General features: G+C 44.2%; 1 protein-coding gene across 2 annotated transcripts in view; it reads left to right on the top strand.

Annotated features, from left to right (window-relative positions):
• The first annotated feature begins 303 nt into the window (after positions 1 to 303).
• Positions 304 to 19,101, top strand: part of LOC111139202 (transmembrane protein 185A) — a 32,581-nt gene continuing 13,783 nt past the window's right edge. For both annotated transcript variants that reach the window (XM_022491399.1, XM_022491398.1), the window contains exons 1-2: positions 304 to 370; positions 18,087 to 18,263. In XM_022491399.1, coding sequence (XP_022347107.1) covers positions 333 to 370; positions 18,087 to 18,263 — 215 coding nt within the window. In that variant the 5' untranslated portion in view covers positions 304 to 332. The remainder of the gene's footprint in view (positions 371 to 18,086; positions 18,264 to 19,101) is intronic.

A 19,101-nucleotide genomic window follows, 5' to 3' on the forward strand; every position in this document is an offset into this window, starting at 1 on the left:
CGCGGGCCCCAGGGAAAACCAGGGCCACGGCCTCCTCCGGTCGCCACCAGCTAAGAGGGCGGCGTCGCACGCGGCTCGCAGCGCTTCCCCGGCCGGCGGGGCGGGGCTCGGGCGCATGCGCCGCCGCCGTACGGAAGCCTGGAAGGAGGGGCGGGAGGCGGTGGCTCAGGTTTCTCCGGGCGGCGGCGGCGGCGGCGGTGGTGGCGGCGGCGGCGGCGGCGGCGGCGGCGGGGGGGACGCGGCTCGCGCCGGCACCATGAACCCGCTGTAACGCGCAGGCTGCGCGGCGCGGGGGGAGGGAGGAGGAGGCCGCCGCGGCGAAGTTCTCCGCCATGAACCTGAGGGGCCTCTTCCAGGACTTCAACCCGAGGTGAGGCACCGCCGGGGGAGGCGCGGCGGGAGTGAGGCTACGGCGGGCGGCGGGGCAGCTCCCCGCGGTGCGAGCGGCTCTCTGGGCCGTGCTTCCCGCTCCCGGTGCCTTCAGCACCCCCACCTCCGCCCTCGGCCCCGCGGGAACCCCTTTGCTTTTGGGCCAGCCCACCCTGGCTGCTGGCCCAGCGCCCCCTCCCGCCCCCCGCCGCCTGTCCTCTGTTCCCCGCGTTGGGGCCGTTTCGCTTGACCCAACACCCCTACCCCCCGCCACACACACTCCCCAGCTGTTTCCTCCGGTTCCTCTGAGCCCTTGAGGTTTTCCTTGGATGTATGCCCACCTCTAGCTTGTTTGCTGCTTTGTCGAGTGATATCTGAAACGACGCTGAATCCTCGGAGTCGGTGTCAGGGTATGGCAGTCCCTTACATAATGCCTCTGGGGGGTGAACCTGACGATTTCCCATACACGGTGTCTCCTCAGTCTTCACTGTAAGTTTATTTGCAGGAAGTAGACACTGTTGTCCTGTTTTCCAGCTGGGGAGTATCCATCCAGTGGACAGTGTGGAGAGAACACTGATTAAGGAATCGAGTGCCTGTCCTTGCACTTGCCCAAGTATTCTGTAACTCTGTTCCCTCCCCCATGCTGTGTGCGCCCTGAAGCAGAGACCATCCCCTGCACACCTCACTATCCCCAGCATCTCCCACAGCGTTTGAAACAGAGCAGGCCCTTATAAAATGTTTGTGGGACTAAACTGAGCCCAAAGATCTGGATTAGGGACCAGGCCCCATGTGACTGAGTTACATATTCTCTGTTCATCCGAAAAATAAGGAGTTGGCCTAATTGATCTTCTGAGTCCACTAGTCTGTGAAGGGAGTACCTACCTGTCTCCCTTAGTTGCTGGTGGGAATCTGTGCCCTCAATCAGCCTTTTGTATGCTAGGTCCTATGTGAGGTGCTTCAGATGCTGGGAGGTCCCAGCTTGTGGGTGGAGAAAGACCTGTAAATAGATGGTTGGTAGCACTGTGCAGTGTTGTACTGGGGGAACCCAGTGGAGACCACTGCCTGAACTGCTTGTGGGTGATGAAGGGAAGTCTTGGGAGAGATGGAGAGAGAGTATTGGGAGTGCAGTCTCCCTGAGGACAGTGACATTTTAAGTTACAAGCCATTGAGGCTTCCTAGGTGCTCTGTTCCTCTTCTAGCACTACTGAGTTCCTTTTCTGGTCTGGAGTGCCAATGTCCCAATCATGGTGCAGTCGTTATCACTGTTGGCCTTGAAGCTGTTCTGCATCCAGGAGCGTGTTGAGAGGAGGTAAGGGAGGAGGGACTGCAGCACCTTCCTTTGCTACTCCTAGGGGGTGAGGAGTGATCTACAGGGTAGCAGGATTGGTGCTGGAGTTGGAAGGGCCTTGTGTGTCTACATTGTTTGGTGAGGGTGGTAAGAAGAAAAGTAAAATCTGAATTGTTTTGTGTCCTTGGGCCACTTGCTTATGTGTTTTATCTGTAGAATGAGTATAATCTCAGCAGGATGGGAAGCCAAATTCATGATTGATTGCATAGTGCTTTGCAAATAGATGGTTCCAGGACAGTTTTGCAAGGTGACAGATAATTCAGAACCCAAGAACTGTCTCAAGTGTTCGAACTGGCTAACAGTTGCCAAGCACAGTAGTGCTGCACAGATAACATCCTTAACCATTTTCTTTTCCTGTGGCTTCTCCCCCACCCCCTAAAATTTGGTGTATGTAAACTACAATGAAATATTAGGTATCTAAACAGATTTATAGTAATTATCAATATATTTGTCAACACTTTAATTCTACTGGAATTGAAATGCATCTCTAAAGACCTTTTGTAGGGCACCAATGTCCTGATACAGTGTTGCTTCAGTAGAAGTGAGCCGTGTTGCCTCACAGTGGTAACTGCTAAGACAGTGGTCAGGTAATATTGGCAAGTCTGACTTTTTAGCTAACGATGTGTCATGTCTCGTGGGTACACCTAGTTTTTGATGTTATTCTTTAGTCTTGTTCCATGCTGAGGAGGGCCTTCTAGATAGCTAGAGTGCAAACCAGAGGGTGTAGACGGGAAGATACCTTGTGCCAGGGCATCTAGCCTTGGTGTTGCTGCCTTTCTCCCTGCCTCTAATTTGGAACCACTTCAGTATCTCTCTCCTACCCCAGGACCTTGGCACATGCTGTTCTCATTGCCAGGAATGTTTCCCTCTCCTCTCCTCCTGACCTAGTTAATTAACTCTTATTTATCCTTGAGATCTCAGCTCACTTGTTGCTTGCTGAGAGGAGCCTTTCTGACTTGCCTGAGCCCACTGATACCTGTTTATACAATCTCTGTAGCATGCTGAATTCTTCCATCATAGCACTTATTTGTACCCTTATATTTGTGTGTTTATTTGATTAATGCCTGTCTCCCCTACTAAACTATAAGTTCCGTGGGACCAGAGCCATGATTCTGCCCATTATGTATCTTGTGCACCTGCAATGGTACCTGACTCATTAAATATTTGTGGAATGAATGGATGGATGAATGAATGAATGACTCTCCGGAGCCTATAGGAGAAATCTAAAATGGCTTCTTCCAGTCACTGCATTCCTGATGGTCTGTGGCCTGGTCCTCTTTCTTCTCATCTTCTCTCCTTCTGAATACAGCCATTCCATTAGAGAGACAGGAAAGACCATGACACTAAGGCAGAATGTGGCTGCTTTAATTTGTGGAGTACGTGTGTCACAAAAATAGCCACTATCATGGTTTTGTGAGTCCCAAGGCATGGGCCATAGCTCCAGCTCTCCTTTCTAACCTTTTGATCTTGGTGAGTCTGAGCCCACTGCTGTATTGCCAAAGGTTTAGAAAACTGCAATAACAGAATGATTTACAAGTGGCAGCACTCAGATGCACAGGGCTGCCAGCTGACCCTCCGCCTATTTCCATCTGGCACAGAACTGGTTGATCGTGAACTTTTTAGCGGCACAGGTTAAGACTCGCTGCAGTAGGCACACTAGACCCACCAAGTCCTTTTCTGAATGCCTGAGGCTTCCTCAAGGGAGTCTTATTCATTGAGTAGGCAACTCTCAGCAGTATACAGAACTGGCAGACTGATTCTGAGGTAGGAGGTGGGGATCTGGGAGGAGATGACATTAAGCCAGCACCCTGGTCACAGCGTGGAGCCTTGGAATTTTCTGCTAACTTGCTCCTGTTGCTGGCTTGGAGATGGCCTTCAGGCCTGGGAGCCAGGCAGTGCTGGAAGCTGTGAGAACTCTGCTAGGCCCTGATCATTTGATCATCTGCAGTGAGCCCTGACAGTGAGGTACATCCCACAGGTGTGCTGGGCTGGGACGAAGCTGAGGGATGCTGCTCTGGGTGTTCGGTCATGTGAGCATGGAGTACTAAGGAGGTCAGTAGCGTTTAGAAAGTTCCATGTGCTGCAACTTCTAAAACCATTCTACATAAGTTATCTTGTCTCTTCTTGGATTTTAGGAAAAATGGATGTGATTTCTGGTAATTGTTAACAAAGGATGGCTACCTGGCCTTCACCAGTCATTTGTAAAATATTTATATTTAAAGCATTCATTCATCCAGCATTTCCTGAGTTCCTACTGTGTGCCAAGAGATGTGCTAGGTGCTCTCAGTACAAAAATAAGAGAGATATAATTCCTCTCCATGCTCAAGCCTGGCAAGAGAAGCAGAAATGGGAAGAGAAATTAAAATTCAACACAGGAAGAGACATGCCAGAGAAGGGAACTAAATGCTGTGGGAGCACAAGGGGGCAGAGCCACCAATTGTGTCAGCAGTCAGGGAAGCTTCCACAGCTCAGTCTTGAAGAATATAACTGTAGGGTTTCTCAGACGAGAGGGCAGGAAAGGGGAGTTAGGAGGGGCAGAGGATGGAGAGGCTCGGGGTTCATGAGAGAGCCCAGTGTGCTCAGACAGCGGTCAAAGGTCAGTGTGGTGGCGGTGCTGCAGGTGGCACGTGTCATATGATTTAAAAATAGTACCCGTGGGGGACGCCTGGGTGGCTCAGTTGGTTAAGCAGCTGCCTTCGGCTCAGGTCATGATCCCAGCGTCCTGGGATCGAGTCCCACATCGGGCTCCTTGCTTGTCAGGGAGCCTGCTTCTCCCTCTGCCTCTGCCTGCCATTCTGTCTGCCTGTGCTTGCTCTCTCTCCCTCTCTCTCTCTGACAAATAAATAAATAAAATCTTTAAAAAAAAAAAATAGTACCCGTGGTGTGAGTGATCACTGCAGATATCATTTACGTATTACTGGGCTTTTTGTTTAAAGCCGCTCCGGGTCTAGCGGTAGTGAGTGTATGTTGGTACTGTTCAGGAACTACTCACCCACCACCTGAATGTCTGTTTATCTGTTGTTCTGTCATCTTAAGTCACCTAGAGTAAGAAAAACCTCTTGATTCTATTGAAGTTGTTACTATATGGGTTTGACTTCTGGGGCACCTAGCACGGGTTGGGCACAGTGGCAGTGCTTTCAGCATTATCTCAGATCTTTGCAACAGCCCTGCATGTTAGATGATCACCTTGTTTCGCAGAGTCTCAGTGAGTTTGTGACTTCCCTGAAGTCACACAGGCGACAAGGGGCCAGGTCAGGATTCTAACATGAGTCAGCCGGTCTCCTCCTGAAGCCTGTGTTCATTCTTGCATGCCGTGGCACCTCTCGAATTTAGTGACAGGCCCACAGTGGGTCTCATATCCCAAGGAGCCTTCTGTTTATGAGTTGTGATGGCACAAAGCAAACCTTGTATCTGAGCTTACACATCCAAGTGAGTGTTATCCCTCAAAGAAGCCACTTGGGAGAAAGAGGAGTATGTGTGTACCTACTCACTGCTCAGATTCCTTGCTACTCATCTGAAGTTTCCTTTGGAGTCAGATTACAAAACATACAAGGAAATCCGTCTCATTGCTTCATAATCATGGATCATTTTTGAACCCAAAGAGTGCCACCTAGTTTGATCATACATCTTATTCACTAAACTTGGCTCTGACTGACTTCAGGCCATTTCCAAAAATCGAATTCACTCTCAGTGAAGAGTTGGCATCATTGAGGATACTCAGAAGGACTGACTGCAGGCTCTCGAGGCGATTCCAGGAGGAAAGCTCCAAAGCTGGTTTGAGCAATGAAGTGGAATTAGCTCATTGCCTCCCAGGGGGACTGTTTAAAGGAGACAAGTCTCATTTGAATGCATAATTTCTGGTTTTAAAAATACCATTCCCATTACTTGATAATTACACACATATTTTTCTTGTCTGTGAGCTCTTTGAAGTCCCGGATGTTGAGGCATTCAATAAATGCGCTGAATGAGCAGATGTTGAGTACAAATAGACATGTATCATCGGAGACTCTGTTGTGAGCGAGAGACAGCGGGTGGGAAGAGTTTTAGATGGTTTCCCAGGAGTCCAGGAGTTAAGCTTCCCAGTACTGAGCTTGGGGTTTCTAATTGCCTTGCCTGATCATAGGTTGTACCTGTTATAGAATTCAAGATGAAAGCCTTCAAATGAACTTGAGATAGGCTTTCGTATCTAATGATTCGTACTTTATCAGCTATGGCCTAGTCGTAAGAAAAATGATTGCTATGTGAGATTGTTACAGCTTTTCTCTTGTAGAATATTAGTAGCAGCAAAAAAATAGGTAGAATTGATCACTTACACAGAGCTTGCGCATCCCCCAGTCTTAGGGAATTAATACGTGAGCAGACTCAGGAGTAGGTAGGCTTAGGGAGAGAGTGACGCCCCCTCCCCTCACAACTGCATAGCTGAGAAACTTCCAGCCTGGCCTCATTCTGGTCCTCCTTTTTTTTTTTTTTAAGAATTTATTTATTTGACAGAGAGAGATCACAAGGGGGGAGAGAGGAGAAGAGAGAGAGAGAGAGAGAGAGAGAGAGAGAGAGGAGGAAGCAGGCTCCCTGACCAGCAGAGAGCCGGATGCGGGACTCAATCCCAGGACCCTGAGATCGTGACCTGAGCCTCAGGCAGAGGCTTAACCCACTGAGCCACCCAGGTGCCCCTCATTCTGGTCCTCCTTAAGAGTGATTGGTTTTTATTGGGCTTTTGTGCTTTCTTACACCTTCTGGTTAGATGCTCTTAGACATTTTTCATCAAAATAAAACCAGTTAAATTGCCACCAAAAGAATTTAAATTTTGTCAGTAAGGCTCTGCTCAGCGTAAGAGATAGAGCCCCTTTAACAGTCTGGGAGTGCATCAGTTAGCAGTTGGTCCATTGGAGCCATTCTCTGGAATCATAGAGAGGTGTGGACGGGGATGTGTCACCCAGCGCGTGCGCGTGCCACACATGTGTGCACACGTGTGCATGCATGTGCGCGCATGTGTACGTGCCACATTTAACCGGAAAAGACTGATGGCTCCAAACTGAGTCCAGTTGCATTATTTTGGGGTTTTTTGTTTTTAAAGATTTTATTTATTTGAGAGAGAGAGAGAGAGAGAGAGAGAATGAGCAGAGCGGAGGGGCAGAGGGAGAAAGAGAGAGGAGTAGACTCACTGCCGAGCAGGGAGCTGGATGTGGGGCTTGATCCCAGGATCTGGAGATCATGACCTGAGCGGAAGGCAGAAGCTAAACGCTAAACCCAGTGAGCCACCCAGTCGCCCCAAGTTGCATTCTTTGGATTTGCAGAAAACAGATACTAGAACTTTTACATCAGAGTCATCTCTTTTCCTCGGTATGTTCTCTCCCTCCCTCCATCCCTTTCCCTTCCCTTCCCAGCAAAGTGGAGAGAGGGAATTTGAGCCTCAAGCAAGAAAGCTCTATACACATTTCAGGGAGGACACTAGCTTTGTAGACTGACCCCCGTGACACTATTTCGTGATTGTGTATCAGCATTACAGATTCATAGAGTGGAATACATCCATTTTAAAGGTGGAATTGGAAAAGTGAAATCGAGGAAGTAGTGGTTGATGCCACAACATCCAGCAGAACCTCCATTTGCTGGTTTGTGGAGAATTAAGTAAAGTCTATTTTTATACTTGGACTCCGGTTTAAGTGTTTCTTGAAAAGTGACTCAAAGTAGTTTAGGCTTTGACTGCAACTTTTTAAAAAATAAATTTTCTTGTCACTGTGTTACGGCTGCATCGTATTCTCTGCTTGCCAGTCAGGTTTGCAATTCCCGCTTTGATATGTGGTCATCTTTTTTACTTGCCTCTCAAATGTGTTGGGTGTAGTTGACATACTGTTCCTTCTCCCCCAATTACAAATGTGTGTATAAATTACATCTTCTAAAATTTCTGAGTGTATTAATTTATTTGATCAACTTTGTAGTTGTTCATTTTTGCAGAGAACCAGCTGTTGGTGTTACTGATTGGTTCGGCTTTTGTATCTGTATTTCTGCTTCTAGTTTTACAATTTCCATATTTTGGCTCCTTTGGTATTTTTTCCTCCTAAATTTCTTAGATAGAAACTTAGTTCAGTAGTTTTCCCTTTGTCTCTTTTTTCTTTCTTTTCTTTTCTGCTTTTAGTTCCACTTTTGGAGTGGCTGTGTTTTCTCTGAGTCTTGCTTTGGCGGCGGCCTGGAAGTTTTGATATTTAGTTGCGTTTTACTAGTATTTTAAATATTCTTCAATAGTGTTCTGTTTCGTCATGATTTAGTCATTACTTAAGGAGGGAAACGAACATTTATTGAGCATTACCTGCTTGTCGCCAAGCCTTGCAATAGGGCCTTTCTGATAGGTTATTTAATTCTTACCTCAGCACCACATGGTAGAGGTAGTATTATCAGCATTTTGCTCACAAAGACCAGAAAGTTCAGAGTTGCACAAATGATCTCTTTAGCTCTGTTGCACTGCTTCACAAGCGAACATTGAGAAAGATCCATATGGTTAGGCCATGTTAAATCCATTGTTGTCAGTTTATTATGAGTTATGTAGAATTTTCAGCTTCCAGTCTCTCCCAGTTACAATCTACCTTACACATTCTTCTATGCCTTCTATACCTTTCTTTTGCTCAGAAAATCTTCAGTGGCTCCCCATTGCCAATTAATAAATTCCAAGGGCTTTACCTTAATATTCGAGTCCCCCTACCTTGTTGCCGCAGCATACTTTCCCCTGAATTTGTCTGGTGCCTTTCCTCCTGTCTGCCTAGCTCCTCACACCCCAAGATTTATAGAATTCATTCTGCATGTCCCAGTCCTCTGGGGTACAACGAAGCTGTTTCATACTTTTTTTTTTTAAAGATTTTATTTATTTATTTGACAGACAGAGATCACAGGCAGGCAGAGAGGCAGGCAGAGAGAGAGGGGAAGCAGGCTCCCCACTGAGCAGAGAGCCCGACGACTCGGGCTCCATCCCAGGACTCTGAGATCATGACCTGAGCCGAAGGCAGAGGCTTAACCCTCTGAGCCACCCAGGTGCCCCGAAGCTGTTTCATACCTTAAACAATCTTATCCCTTTGTCTGGAATTCCCTGTCCCCAACCTACTGCCCAGATCCCACCTCCCTTCCCAACTCTCCCAGAGATACCAATTTTCCATGTACTGGTGTAGATGATACATAGTTACATGTTGATAGATCACCTCCCTCTGTTCCTGTTAGTCTTTGAGCAACTTTGGGGCAGAGACTTCCTTTCTCATTTTTATACATTCCATACTTTGAAGGCACGCAGTATTTTAATTTAATTTAATTTAATTTAATTTAATTTTTTAAAGATTTTATTTAGGGCACCTGGGTGGCTCAGTTGGTTAAGCTCAGGTCATGATCCCAGAGTCCCGGGATCGAGTGCTGCATCGGGGGTCCCTACTCCATGGGGAGTCTGCTTCTCCCTCCGACCTTCTCACCTCTCATTTTCTTTCTCACTGTCTCTCTCTCAAATAAATAAATTTTTAAAAAATCTTTTAAAAAAAGATTTTATTTAAATTGAAGTTAGTTAACATTGAGTGTATTACTAGTTTCAGGGGTAGAATTTAGTGTGGTTCATCAGCTGCATACAGCACCCAGTGCTCATTACATCATGCGCCTCCTTTAGATTTGTTTTTATTTCGTATCAGTGCCCATGATCCTTTTTCTCCCCAATCTGGAAAAATCTGTATGTGTGATTGTAATGAAAACATAATTTTTGTCCTGTTACTTGATGCTATAGAACCATGCCATTTTTTGTCTACTGTAGTGTTCATTTCCGTAGTTTACTTAGGAGTTTTGTCTGCTTTATCTGTGATTATTTAATAGCGGCAGGTAGAAGCCCACAGTGAAAGTATCTCTGTATATTCTTGATAGAAAAATGGTCAGATTATTACCGTCTTCTATGGCCATGTTACTAGTCTTTCACTGTGTACCATTGTTAGTCATTTTAGTATTTTAATAGTTTATCTTTGAAATCTACCAAATTACTGTACTAGTAAACTGCTTCTCTCTTCCTTACCCAAACATGATAAACCTTTGTCATCTACTTTCTTGTAGTTGGTTTGACTTGATATCGGTTGCAGATGTGACTCTTGAATGCAACAGATTCAGATTTTATTTTTTAATCCAGTAAGTGAACTTTCTTATTATAGGTCTCTGGTAGGCAGAATAATGATCCCCCAAATATACCTACATCCTAATTCTAGGAACCTAGGAATACATTCCATTACATGGCAAAGAGGAGTTAATGTAGCAGATGGAATTAAGGTTGCTAATCAGCTGACCTGAAAATAGGGAGATTATTCTGGATTCCCTGGCAAGACTGATAATCACAAGTCTTAAATGTAGAAGAGGGAGGGCAGAAGAGGAGATCAGAGTGAGTCTCTATAAGGAGAACTGGACTTTCCCCTACTGGCTTTGAAACTGTAGCAAGGAGCCATGAGCCAACGGACTACAAGACAGCCCCTAGAAGCTGGTCAGGCAGGGAAAGAGTCTCTCCTAGAGTCTCTGGAAGGATCTCAGCTCTGGTGGCATCTTGATTTTAGCCCAGTGAGAAAACCATTTCAAACAGATTGAGTGGATAAAGAAGATATGGTCTATATATACAACAGAATACTATGCGGCCATCAAAAGAAATGAAATCTTGCCATTTGCAACAACACGGATAGAACTAGAGGGTATTATGCTTAGCGAAATAAGTCAGTCAGAGAAAGACAATTATCATATGATCTCTCTGATATGAGGAATTTGAGAGGCAGGGCAGGGGGTTGTGGAGATAGGGAAGGAAAAAATGAAACAAGATGGGATCGGGGTGGAGATAAACCATAAAAGACTCTTAATCTCATGAAACAAACTGAGGGTTGCTGGGCAGTGGGAGGGTAGGGACAGGGTGGCTGGGGGATGGACAATGGGGAGGGTATGTGTTATGGTGAATGCTGTGAAATGTGTAAGCCTGATGATTGACAGACCTGTACCCCTGGGGCAAATAATACATTATATGTTAATAAAAAAAAAAAAAGAAAAAATTTGTTAATTAAAAAAAAACGATTTCAGATGTTTGATGTCTGGAAGAGTAAAGATAATGAATTTATGCTTTTTAAGCATAAATTGGTGGTAACTTTGTATGAAAGCAATAGGAGAGTAATACAAGAACATTTCATCCTATTTATAATTTTTCAACCCCAGTATTTGAAGAAGGAATTACATTTTTGTATTATTATCTGTCCTGTTCATCATGTTTCTATTTTTCGTTTTTCATGTAGTAGACCCAGAACTTTTAATTTCCTTTTAACTTACATAAAAAATTATAAAGTTACCACTTTTCCAACATTTTAAACGTTTTAGTACTTCTGTTTTCATTATATCTACTATTTTCTTCAATTAAATTAAAAAACCCTCTCCTTTAGGGAAGATCATGAATTTAGCTCAGAGGGTTTACTCTCCCTGCACCTCATCTATTTTTTGTTTATAGTTTGAAAAACCTTTAGAAAAATTTTACCTCTATGTATTATTTAATTTACCTACGAGTCCTGTGTTTACCAGTGTCCTTGCATTTGTTAATATTCTGATGCAGTTTTTTTTAATTGTATGTTTTCAAGTCTATTGTTTCTGGTAATGATATGTGTAGCCATAGGCTTTGGTTGACAGATTGGTTCTGGTTTTCTGGTTTTCACACTAGGCATCCCCCTGGGCTTTCAGAGAGAAAAAGTTGCTTCTGCTGAATCCTTTCTCTAGGGTGATCACTCCATTTCTATCAGCTTGTGAGTCCCCCTCAAGCCTTTTTCTTCTCCAGAGTCTAGTGGTGAGGTCATTGTTACCTTGGCCTCTTGCAGTGGTAGCTCTCTTTGTCTTTGTAGCAGCTCATAAAAGCCTCCCTTGGTTTTGAGCATTAATCATCATAACTAACATGTATGCAATGCAGCAGTTATCAAACCATTTTTCACAGACCCCTCGTTAGGGGCACTTGAGAACCTTTCTAGGGCTCTGTGAGGTCACGACTGTTTTCATAACACTACGACGTTCTTTGCCTCTCTATGTATTGCCATTTGCATTGACGGTGCAGAAGCAGTGAGGGGCCAGCGGCTGCCACCTGAGCACAGAGCAAGCCAGTGACGTGAAACTGTACTGGTAGGCACTGGATTCTTCGCTGTGGTACGTTTGCAGGTTAAAAAAAAAAAAAGCCAGCTTCTCATAGGATGTCCTTAATAAAGCAGAAAAAAAAGGTCTCACTAATATTGACCCTTGAGTATACATCCCTTTTAATATTCTGTGTGACAGAACGGGAAGAATGCAGAGAGGCTATCTGCTGTGTACAGAAGTGCGGCGGTTGACTCGAGGGAGAACACTGGGGGTGGGAGGCGTGGGGCACCCGGTTGGCTCCGTCAGTAGAGCCTGCTGACTCTTGATCTCAGGGTTGTAACAAGTGCAAGCCCCACGGTGGGTGCAGAGTACTTCAGCAGCAGCAGCAACAACCAAAACCCTGCTCGTGGCCTGGGCTGCAAGCTGTGTCTTTCATGGACACCAGTTTTCCCTGGGAGGACAACGCAGACAACACTGTGGCTGTTTGTACTAGGGCACTTGGCAGACGTTTTTCTTGCAAATCCAAGTGAACTTGTAACTTGGAAATAACAGCACTGACACACAATAAACACAAATCTAACTTAAAATGTAAGAAACTGTTGTTGGAGTGCTTTCAATGTTTTCAACAAGAAAAACAACTGATGGTGTTTTTACAAACAGTAAAATTTGAGCTTTCAAGGGAAATAGAAATTTTTAAATAGTTTTATCTACCCCCATGAACTTGACAGCCTCCCAATACTAACATATTTCTGAGGAAATGGGTTGTGACAGTAGCTAATTTGATTTTTTGCCTTTGTATAGTGAAATGTGTCAACATTTGAAAGATCTTTGTTACTCAGTGAACTGATACTTTTCAGTCAACCTACATGGTATTATAATTACAGAGGGATAAATAATATTCCTTTGAAGTGCCAGAGAGACCAGTGGATTTTAATGTAGCAGACAACAAAAAGTTCAGTGATAGGGTTTCAGATTCCACATCATGGTTAACCTTCAGGAAACTACCACTGGTTGACTTTTAGTACCCTGTCAAAGAAGAATATCCACCATTATCGGAAAGAGCTATTAAAATACTCAGTTCTTTTCCAACTACGAATCTCTGTGAAGCCAGATTTTCTTCATATGCTTGAACCAAAACAACATATTGCAACAGAATGAATGCAGATGTAGATATTAAAACCTGGGTGTCTTTTATGAAGCCAGACATCTAAAAAATTTTCAAAACGGTACATATTTTGGAAAATGATTTTTTCATTGAAATTATGTTGCTTATGTTAACATGTAGTGACTTTATTGTTATTTTTGAATTAATTAATAAGTATTTCAAAAATAGTTTCAGAATCTGATACAGTGAATAATAATAGGTATAACCCATATAAACAAAACTCTTTGAGTTCCTCAGTAATTTTTAATAGTGTAAAGGAGACCTGATACAAAACATTTTGAGAACCACTAATGTAGTGCTCTGCACAAAGCACTTTCCATATTCATTATCTTGTACTCACAACCACCTTATGAGTTACATATTACCCTGATTTTATAGATGACAATACTACAACACAAAAAGGCAGTATATATATTCTAGTTAGCAACCTTTCCAGATCTGATGGTCCTCCCAGTGTGGTTTACCTTCTTGGTGGTTTGCTTCTGAGCTGACTTTTGTAAGTCCCATCTCCTTACAGCCTCCCTGTTCCAATTGATGTTTCTTACATTGTTTTTCATAATGCAAGTACAGTACGTGTACCTTAAAAAAAAGTCATTCATAAGAATGTAAAGACTGTCCTTAATCCTCCCCACTGGAGATCGTTGTTAATTCTTAGCGTGTATCTCTCCAGATACTTTTCCAGGACTGTTGAATTATCAGCGTAATGCTGGTATTAAAAGGACTTTGGGGTCAAATGTCAAATAGCTCTTAGTGTGAATCCCAGCTCTCTGAACTGCTAGCTGCTTGGACAAGTTATTTAACATCTAAGCCTTTGTTCCTCATCCGTAAAATGGGAATAGTGAAGGTGCCTCCTTTGCAAGGGCGGTTCTGAGGCTGAAGTGAGGTAGTGCGTGGAAAGCAGCGCAGTCTTGACATGTCATAAACATCCTGCAAATGCCAGCTACTGAGGTGGTTGTGTACACACAGGTAGATCAGTACATATGCGCAAATATATTGGAGTATATTTTACATACCCTTTTTTAGTGCACAGCCATCTGCATTTTTTTTTTTAGATTTTATATATTTATTTGACACACAGAGAGAGAGACATTGAGAGAGGGAACACAAGCAGGGGGAGTGGGAGAGGGAGAAGCAGACTTCCCGCTGAGCAGGGAGCCCAATGCTGGACTCAATCCCAGGACCCGGGGATCTTGACCTGAGCTGAAGGCACACGCTTAACAACTGAGCCACCCAGGCGCCCATCCCTCTGTGTTTTGATAAATCCATCTATCTGTGTAACCACCACCCAAACAAAGATCTAGGTATAACACAGTTCATCACTGCCAAAACAATTCCCTCCTGTCCCTTCATAGTCCACTTTTTCCTCCCACACAACCACTGGTAACCACACTGACAGATTTTCTGTATCTACACTTTTGCCTTTTCTAGACCCTCAGCTATATGGAATCCTACAGGATGTTTGTGTTTCCCCTGCACTTGTATTTGTATCATTTCCTTTCTTCTGCTTACTTTTTAAAATTTCCTTCTCTTCCTAGTTTCTTTTTTTTTTTAAGATTTTATTTATTTATTTATTTGAGAGAGAGGGAACCAGAGAGAGCACAAGCAGGGGAAGGGGGAGAGGGAGAAGCAGACTCCCTGCTGAGAAGGGATTCCCAACATGGGTTTCAATCCCAGGACCCTAGGATCATGACCTGAGTGAAAGGCAGACACCCAACCAACTGGGTCACCCAGGCACCCCCTCTTCCTAGTTTCTTAAGGTGCATCTTAGATCATTGACTTTAGATCTTTTCTAATGTAAGCATTTGATGCTATAAAGTTCCCTTAAGTACTGCTTTAGCTGGAGCTCCATAAATTTTAGTAGGCTGTATTTCTACTTTCATTTCGTCTGGAATTTTTCAAAATCTCCTTGTGTTTTTTTTTTTCTTCTACATATGGATTATATAGAACAGTATTGTTTAATATGCAGGTATTTTGAGAATTTTCCAGATGTCTCTCTGTTGTTGACATTTAGTTTAATTTCATCGTGTATGGAGATTTAATTTCTATGACTTTGATCCTTTTAAATTTGTTGAGTCTTGTTTTATGACCCAGATTTCAGTCTGTCTTGATGAGGCCTTCTCCTTCCTTGCCTCTCCTCAGCCTGCACGTGCATTTGGAAGGAATGTGTATTTTGCTGTTGGAGGAGGAATGCTTTATCAGTATCAGTTAGGCTATGTTGGTTGATAGAGTTATTACGTTCTTGTGTATCCTTAGTAATTTCTGTGTGTTCTGTCAGTTATTGAGAGGTGTTAATTTTCAATAATTGTGGATTTTTCCATTTTTCCTTAGTATTTTCTACATGTATCGTGAAGTTTTGTTATTAGGTACACAAATATGTAGTTGTTAGATGCTTTTTGACAAATTGACCTCTTATCATTATGAACTGCCCCTATTTGTCACTGGTAATATTTCTTGTTCAAAAACACAACTTGTCTTATTTTGTGGCAGGCAGAGTGGGCCCCCAAAGATATCCAGGCCTTAAGCTCTGGAATCTCTGACTGTTGTATTACATGGTAGGGGGTACTTGGCAGAAGTGTCTAAGGTTATAGTACTAGTTTCTATTGTTTCCATGACAAATTAGCACAGATGTAGTGTTGTAAAACGACACAGAACTTATTATCTCACATTTCTGTGGGTCAGAAGTGTGGGTATACCAGGGCTAAGTTGAATTTTCTGCTTGGAGTCTCACAAGGCCAAAATCAAGGTGTGGGCCGGGCCGCATTCCTTTCTGGGGCTCTGGGGATTAATCTGCTCCAGACTCTTTTGGGTTGTTGTCAGAATTTAGTTCCTTACAGTTGTAGGACTAAGAACCCCATTTTTCTTGCTGGCTGTTGGCAGGAATCATTCTCAACTTCTAGAATCTGCCTGCATTCCTTGGCTCATGGCTTCCTTCCTCCGTCTTCAAAGCCAGCAAAAGCAGGTTGAATCCTTCTCATGTTTAGAATTTTTCTGACTTCCCCTTCTGCCTCATCTCTCCTCTTCTGCTGGGTCTGACTCACTTGTAGGCCTCCTTTTTCTGCATTTAAGGATTCATATGATTACATTGGGCTCACCTGGATAATGTGGGATAATCTCCCTATTTTTAAAAAGATTTTATTTATTTTTGAGAGAGAGACAGTGAGAAAAAGAGGGAGAGAGCACAAGCAGGGGAAGTGGCAGGCAGAGGGAGAAGGAGAAGCAGACCCCCATCAATCAGGGAGCCCGATGTGGGGCTTGATCCCAGGACCCTGGGATCTTGACCAGAGCCGAAGGCAGACACTTAACCCACTGAGCCGCCCTGACGCACTAATATCCCTATATTAAGGTGACCTGATAGGTAACCTTAATTCCAACTACAAAGTCCTTTCATATTAGTACCTAGATTAGTGTTTGATTAACCAGGAGACAGGAATTTGGAGGAACACCTTTAGAATTCTGCCTATCACAGTTCTGCACTTGATAGGAACAGTATCCTGGATTACCCAGGTGGACCCAGTCTGTCACATGAGCTCCTCTAAGCAGAGAGCTTTCACTGGAAGCAGGAGCAATGTGGCAGAAGTCAGAAGAATTCTAAGTGTGAGAAAGATTCCATATGCTGTTGCTGGCTCTGAGATGCAAAGGCTTATGTGCAGGGATGAGAGAGGGTCTCTGGGGTCCAAGAGCAGCCGCAAGCTGACAGCGCATGAAGAAACTGAGACCTCAGTCCTACAGCCACAAGAAACCAAATTGCCGGCAACCCAAATGAACTTGGAAGCATATTCTTCCCGGGATCCCTTGATAAGAGCCCAGCCGACTGACGTCTTGGTTTCAGCCTTATAAGCATCTGAGCAGCCAAAGCAACCAAGCTCGTCTGGACTTCTGACATATACAACTGTGAGCTAATAAGTTTGTGGTGATTCATTAGAGCAACAATAGAGGACTAAAACAGGTGTTAATATGCCACTCCAGCTTTCTTTTGGTTAGTGCTTGCTTGATATAACTTTTTCTCTCCTTTCAGTTTTAATCTGTGATTTTATAAATAGATGAAGTGTGTTTCTTTTTTTTTTTTTAAAGATTTTATTTATTTATTTGACAGAGATCACAGGTAGGCAGAGAGGCAGACAGAGAGAGAGAGGAAGGGAAGCAAGGCTCCCTGCTGAGCAGAGAGCCCGATGCGGGACTCCATCCCAGGACCCTGGGATCATGACCCAAGCCGAAGGCAGAGGCTTTAACCCACTGAGCCATCCAGGTGCCCCAGGAAGTCCCTTTTATGTGAAATGTGAGTGTGCATGTATAATCTGTTCAGTCACAGAAAGTATAATACAGGTACTAAAATGTTACTGTATCTGAACACGGCAGATTAAAGATGCCATACTGGGGCGCCTAGGTGGCTCAGTGGGTTAAAGCCTCTGCCTTCAGTTCGGGTCATGATCTCAGGGTCCTGGGATCGAGTCCTGCATTGGGCTCTCTGCTCCGCAGAGAGCCTGCTCCCCATCTCTATCTGTCTGCCTCTCTGCCCACTTGTGAGCTCTGTCTGTCAAATAAATAAAAATCTTTAAAAAATAAATAAAAATGCTATACCTTTTAAAAAATAAAATCAAATGATTAGCTGGTGACAAAACTTGACCATATCTAAAACATGTCAGCCTTTTTCAGTCTCCATGTTTTAGTACATCTAGTTCCTTCTGCTTGGAATGCTCCCTCCTCTCACAGTCTTTCTTGCCGAGCAGCTTTCCACATATCTTCTGGAACCAGCTCCAGGGGCATCACTTAACCTGCTTCTTCGAGTCCCCAGACAGAATCCAGATTTCTTCTTCTGGCTTCCCATCACACTCTATCCTTGCTCTATTCCAGCACATACCATGCTGTATTATAATTCTGTGTTTCTGTACGGCCTCCCTCCTACCAGGAAGCCCTGGAAAGCAGGGAACTTATTTTAGTCTCCTTTATGTTTCGCTAATCCCCTAACATAGTATGTCTATGACATAGAACTTTTTAATACACGATGTTGAATTAGTGACTCTTTACACATGCTCAAAAATACTGCTGTTATGACTCTCCATTTCAGTATCACATATTTGTAAAAGTGAGTCTTCTTTAATCATTTTACTTTTCTCCTAGTAAATTCCTCATCTACGCCTGTCTCCTGCTGTTCTCTGTGCTGCTGGCCCTTCGTCTGGATGGCATCATTCAGTGGAGTTACTGGGCTGTCTTTGCTCCAATATGGCTGTGGAAGTTGATGGTCATTGTTGGAGCCTCAGTTGGAACCGGAGTCTGGGCACGAAATCCCCAATATCGGTAATACTGCTTTATATAACTCATTGACCTCTACCCCAAGGGAACAGTGTCTTGTTTTTCCACTTTTGATTAAGTAAGGACTATTTTTTCTGCCTATCTGTGGTTTTATAGGAACTATAATACAAGCAAACTGGGTTCTGTTCTAAGTTTTTTAAAAATTAGGGGTTTGATAAGCATTTTAAAATAAAAACAGTGTCATCTGGGGTGCTTAAGATCCTAGCCAGCCCACAAAAGCCAGTGTAATTGAAAATGCATCCAAAATATCGAACTGTTGCACCATGCTAGGCTAGGAAGCATAAAACTATCATGTTTGCAGGAGCAGTCCTATAAAACAGAAGCCTGGCTTTGGTCATCAGGGATCTGTCTGTCTCCTGTTTTGTCCTGGAATTGGGGTTCCCCTTGTCCCAATCTCCTAGTCCTGGGGTTTTAGGACTGTTAGTGGTATGTATGTTGGGGGGTAGCTTGGCCAGGAAACAGTGAGTTAGTGAGCCAGGAAAAGAGGAGGCCCAGATGCTGTGAAGGAGAACAGAGCCTTTGGGGGCCAGGCAGAGGGGTAAGTAAGCTTTACCTTCAACACCCCCGTGCCTTTCTTCTTGGGTGCCTCAACTCGTTCAGGTTCCTAGAGTTGGCTCAGCTCTGGAATACAGCCTAGTACTGCTGGGGCCCAAAGAGTCTCTGCCCCCTCACAGAGGTTGGCACTTCAGAAAGGGAAAAGGGAACCTTGAGGGGCTGTCCTCGGCGTTCAGCAGGAAGACAGGGAGGGGAGGAGTGCCCGGTGGGCAAGCGGGACGCATGCAGCTGCTCACGTGGGAGAAGTGCAGATGTTTCAGTCTTGACT

The sequence above is a fragment of the Enhydra lutris genome, unplaced genomic scaffold (assembly GCF_002288905.1).
Source record: "Enhydra lutris kenyoni isolate GAN:26980312 unplaced genomic scaffold, ASM228890v2 scaffoldscaffold96, whole genome shotgun sequence".
In the NCBI taxonomy this organism is placed as follows: domain Eukaryota; kingdom Metazoa; phylum Chordata; class Mammalia; order Carnivora; family Mustelidae; genus Enhydra; species Enhydra lutris.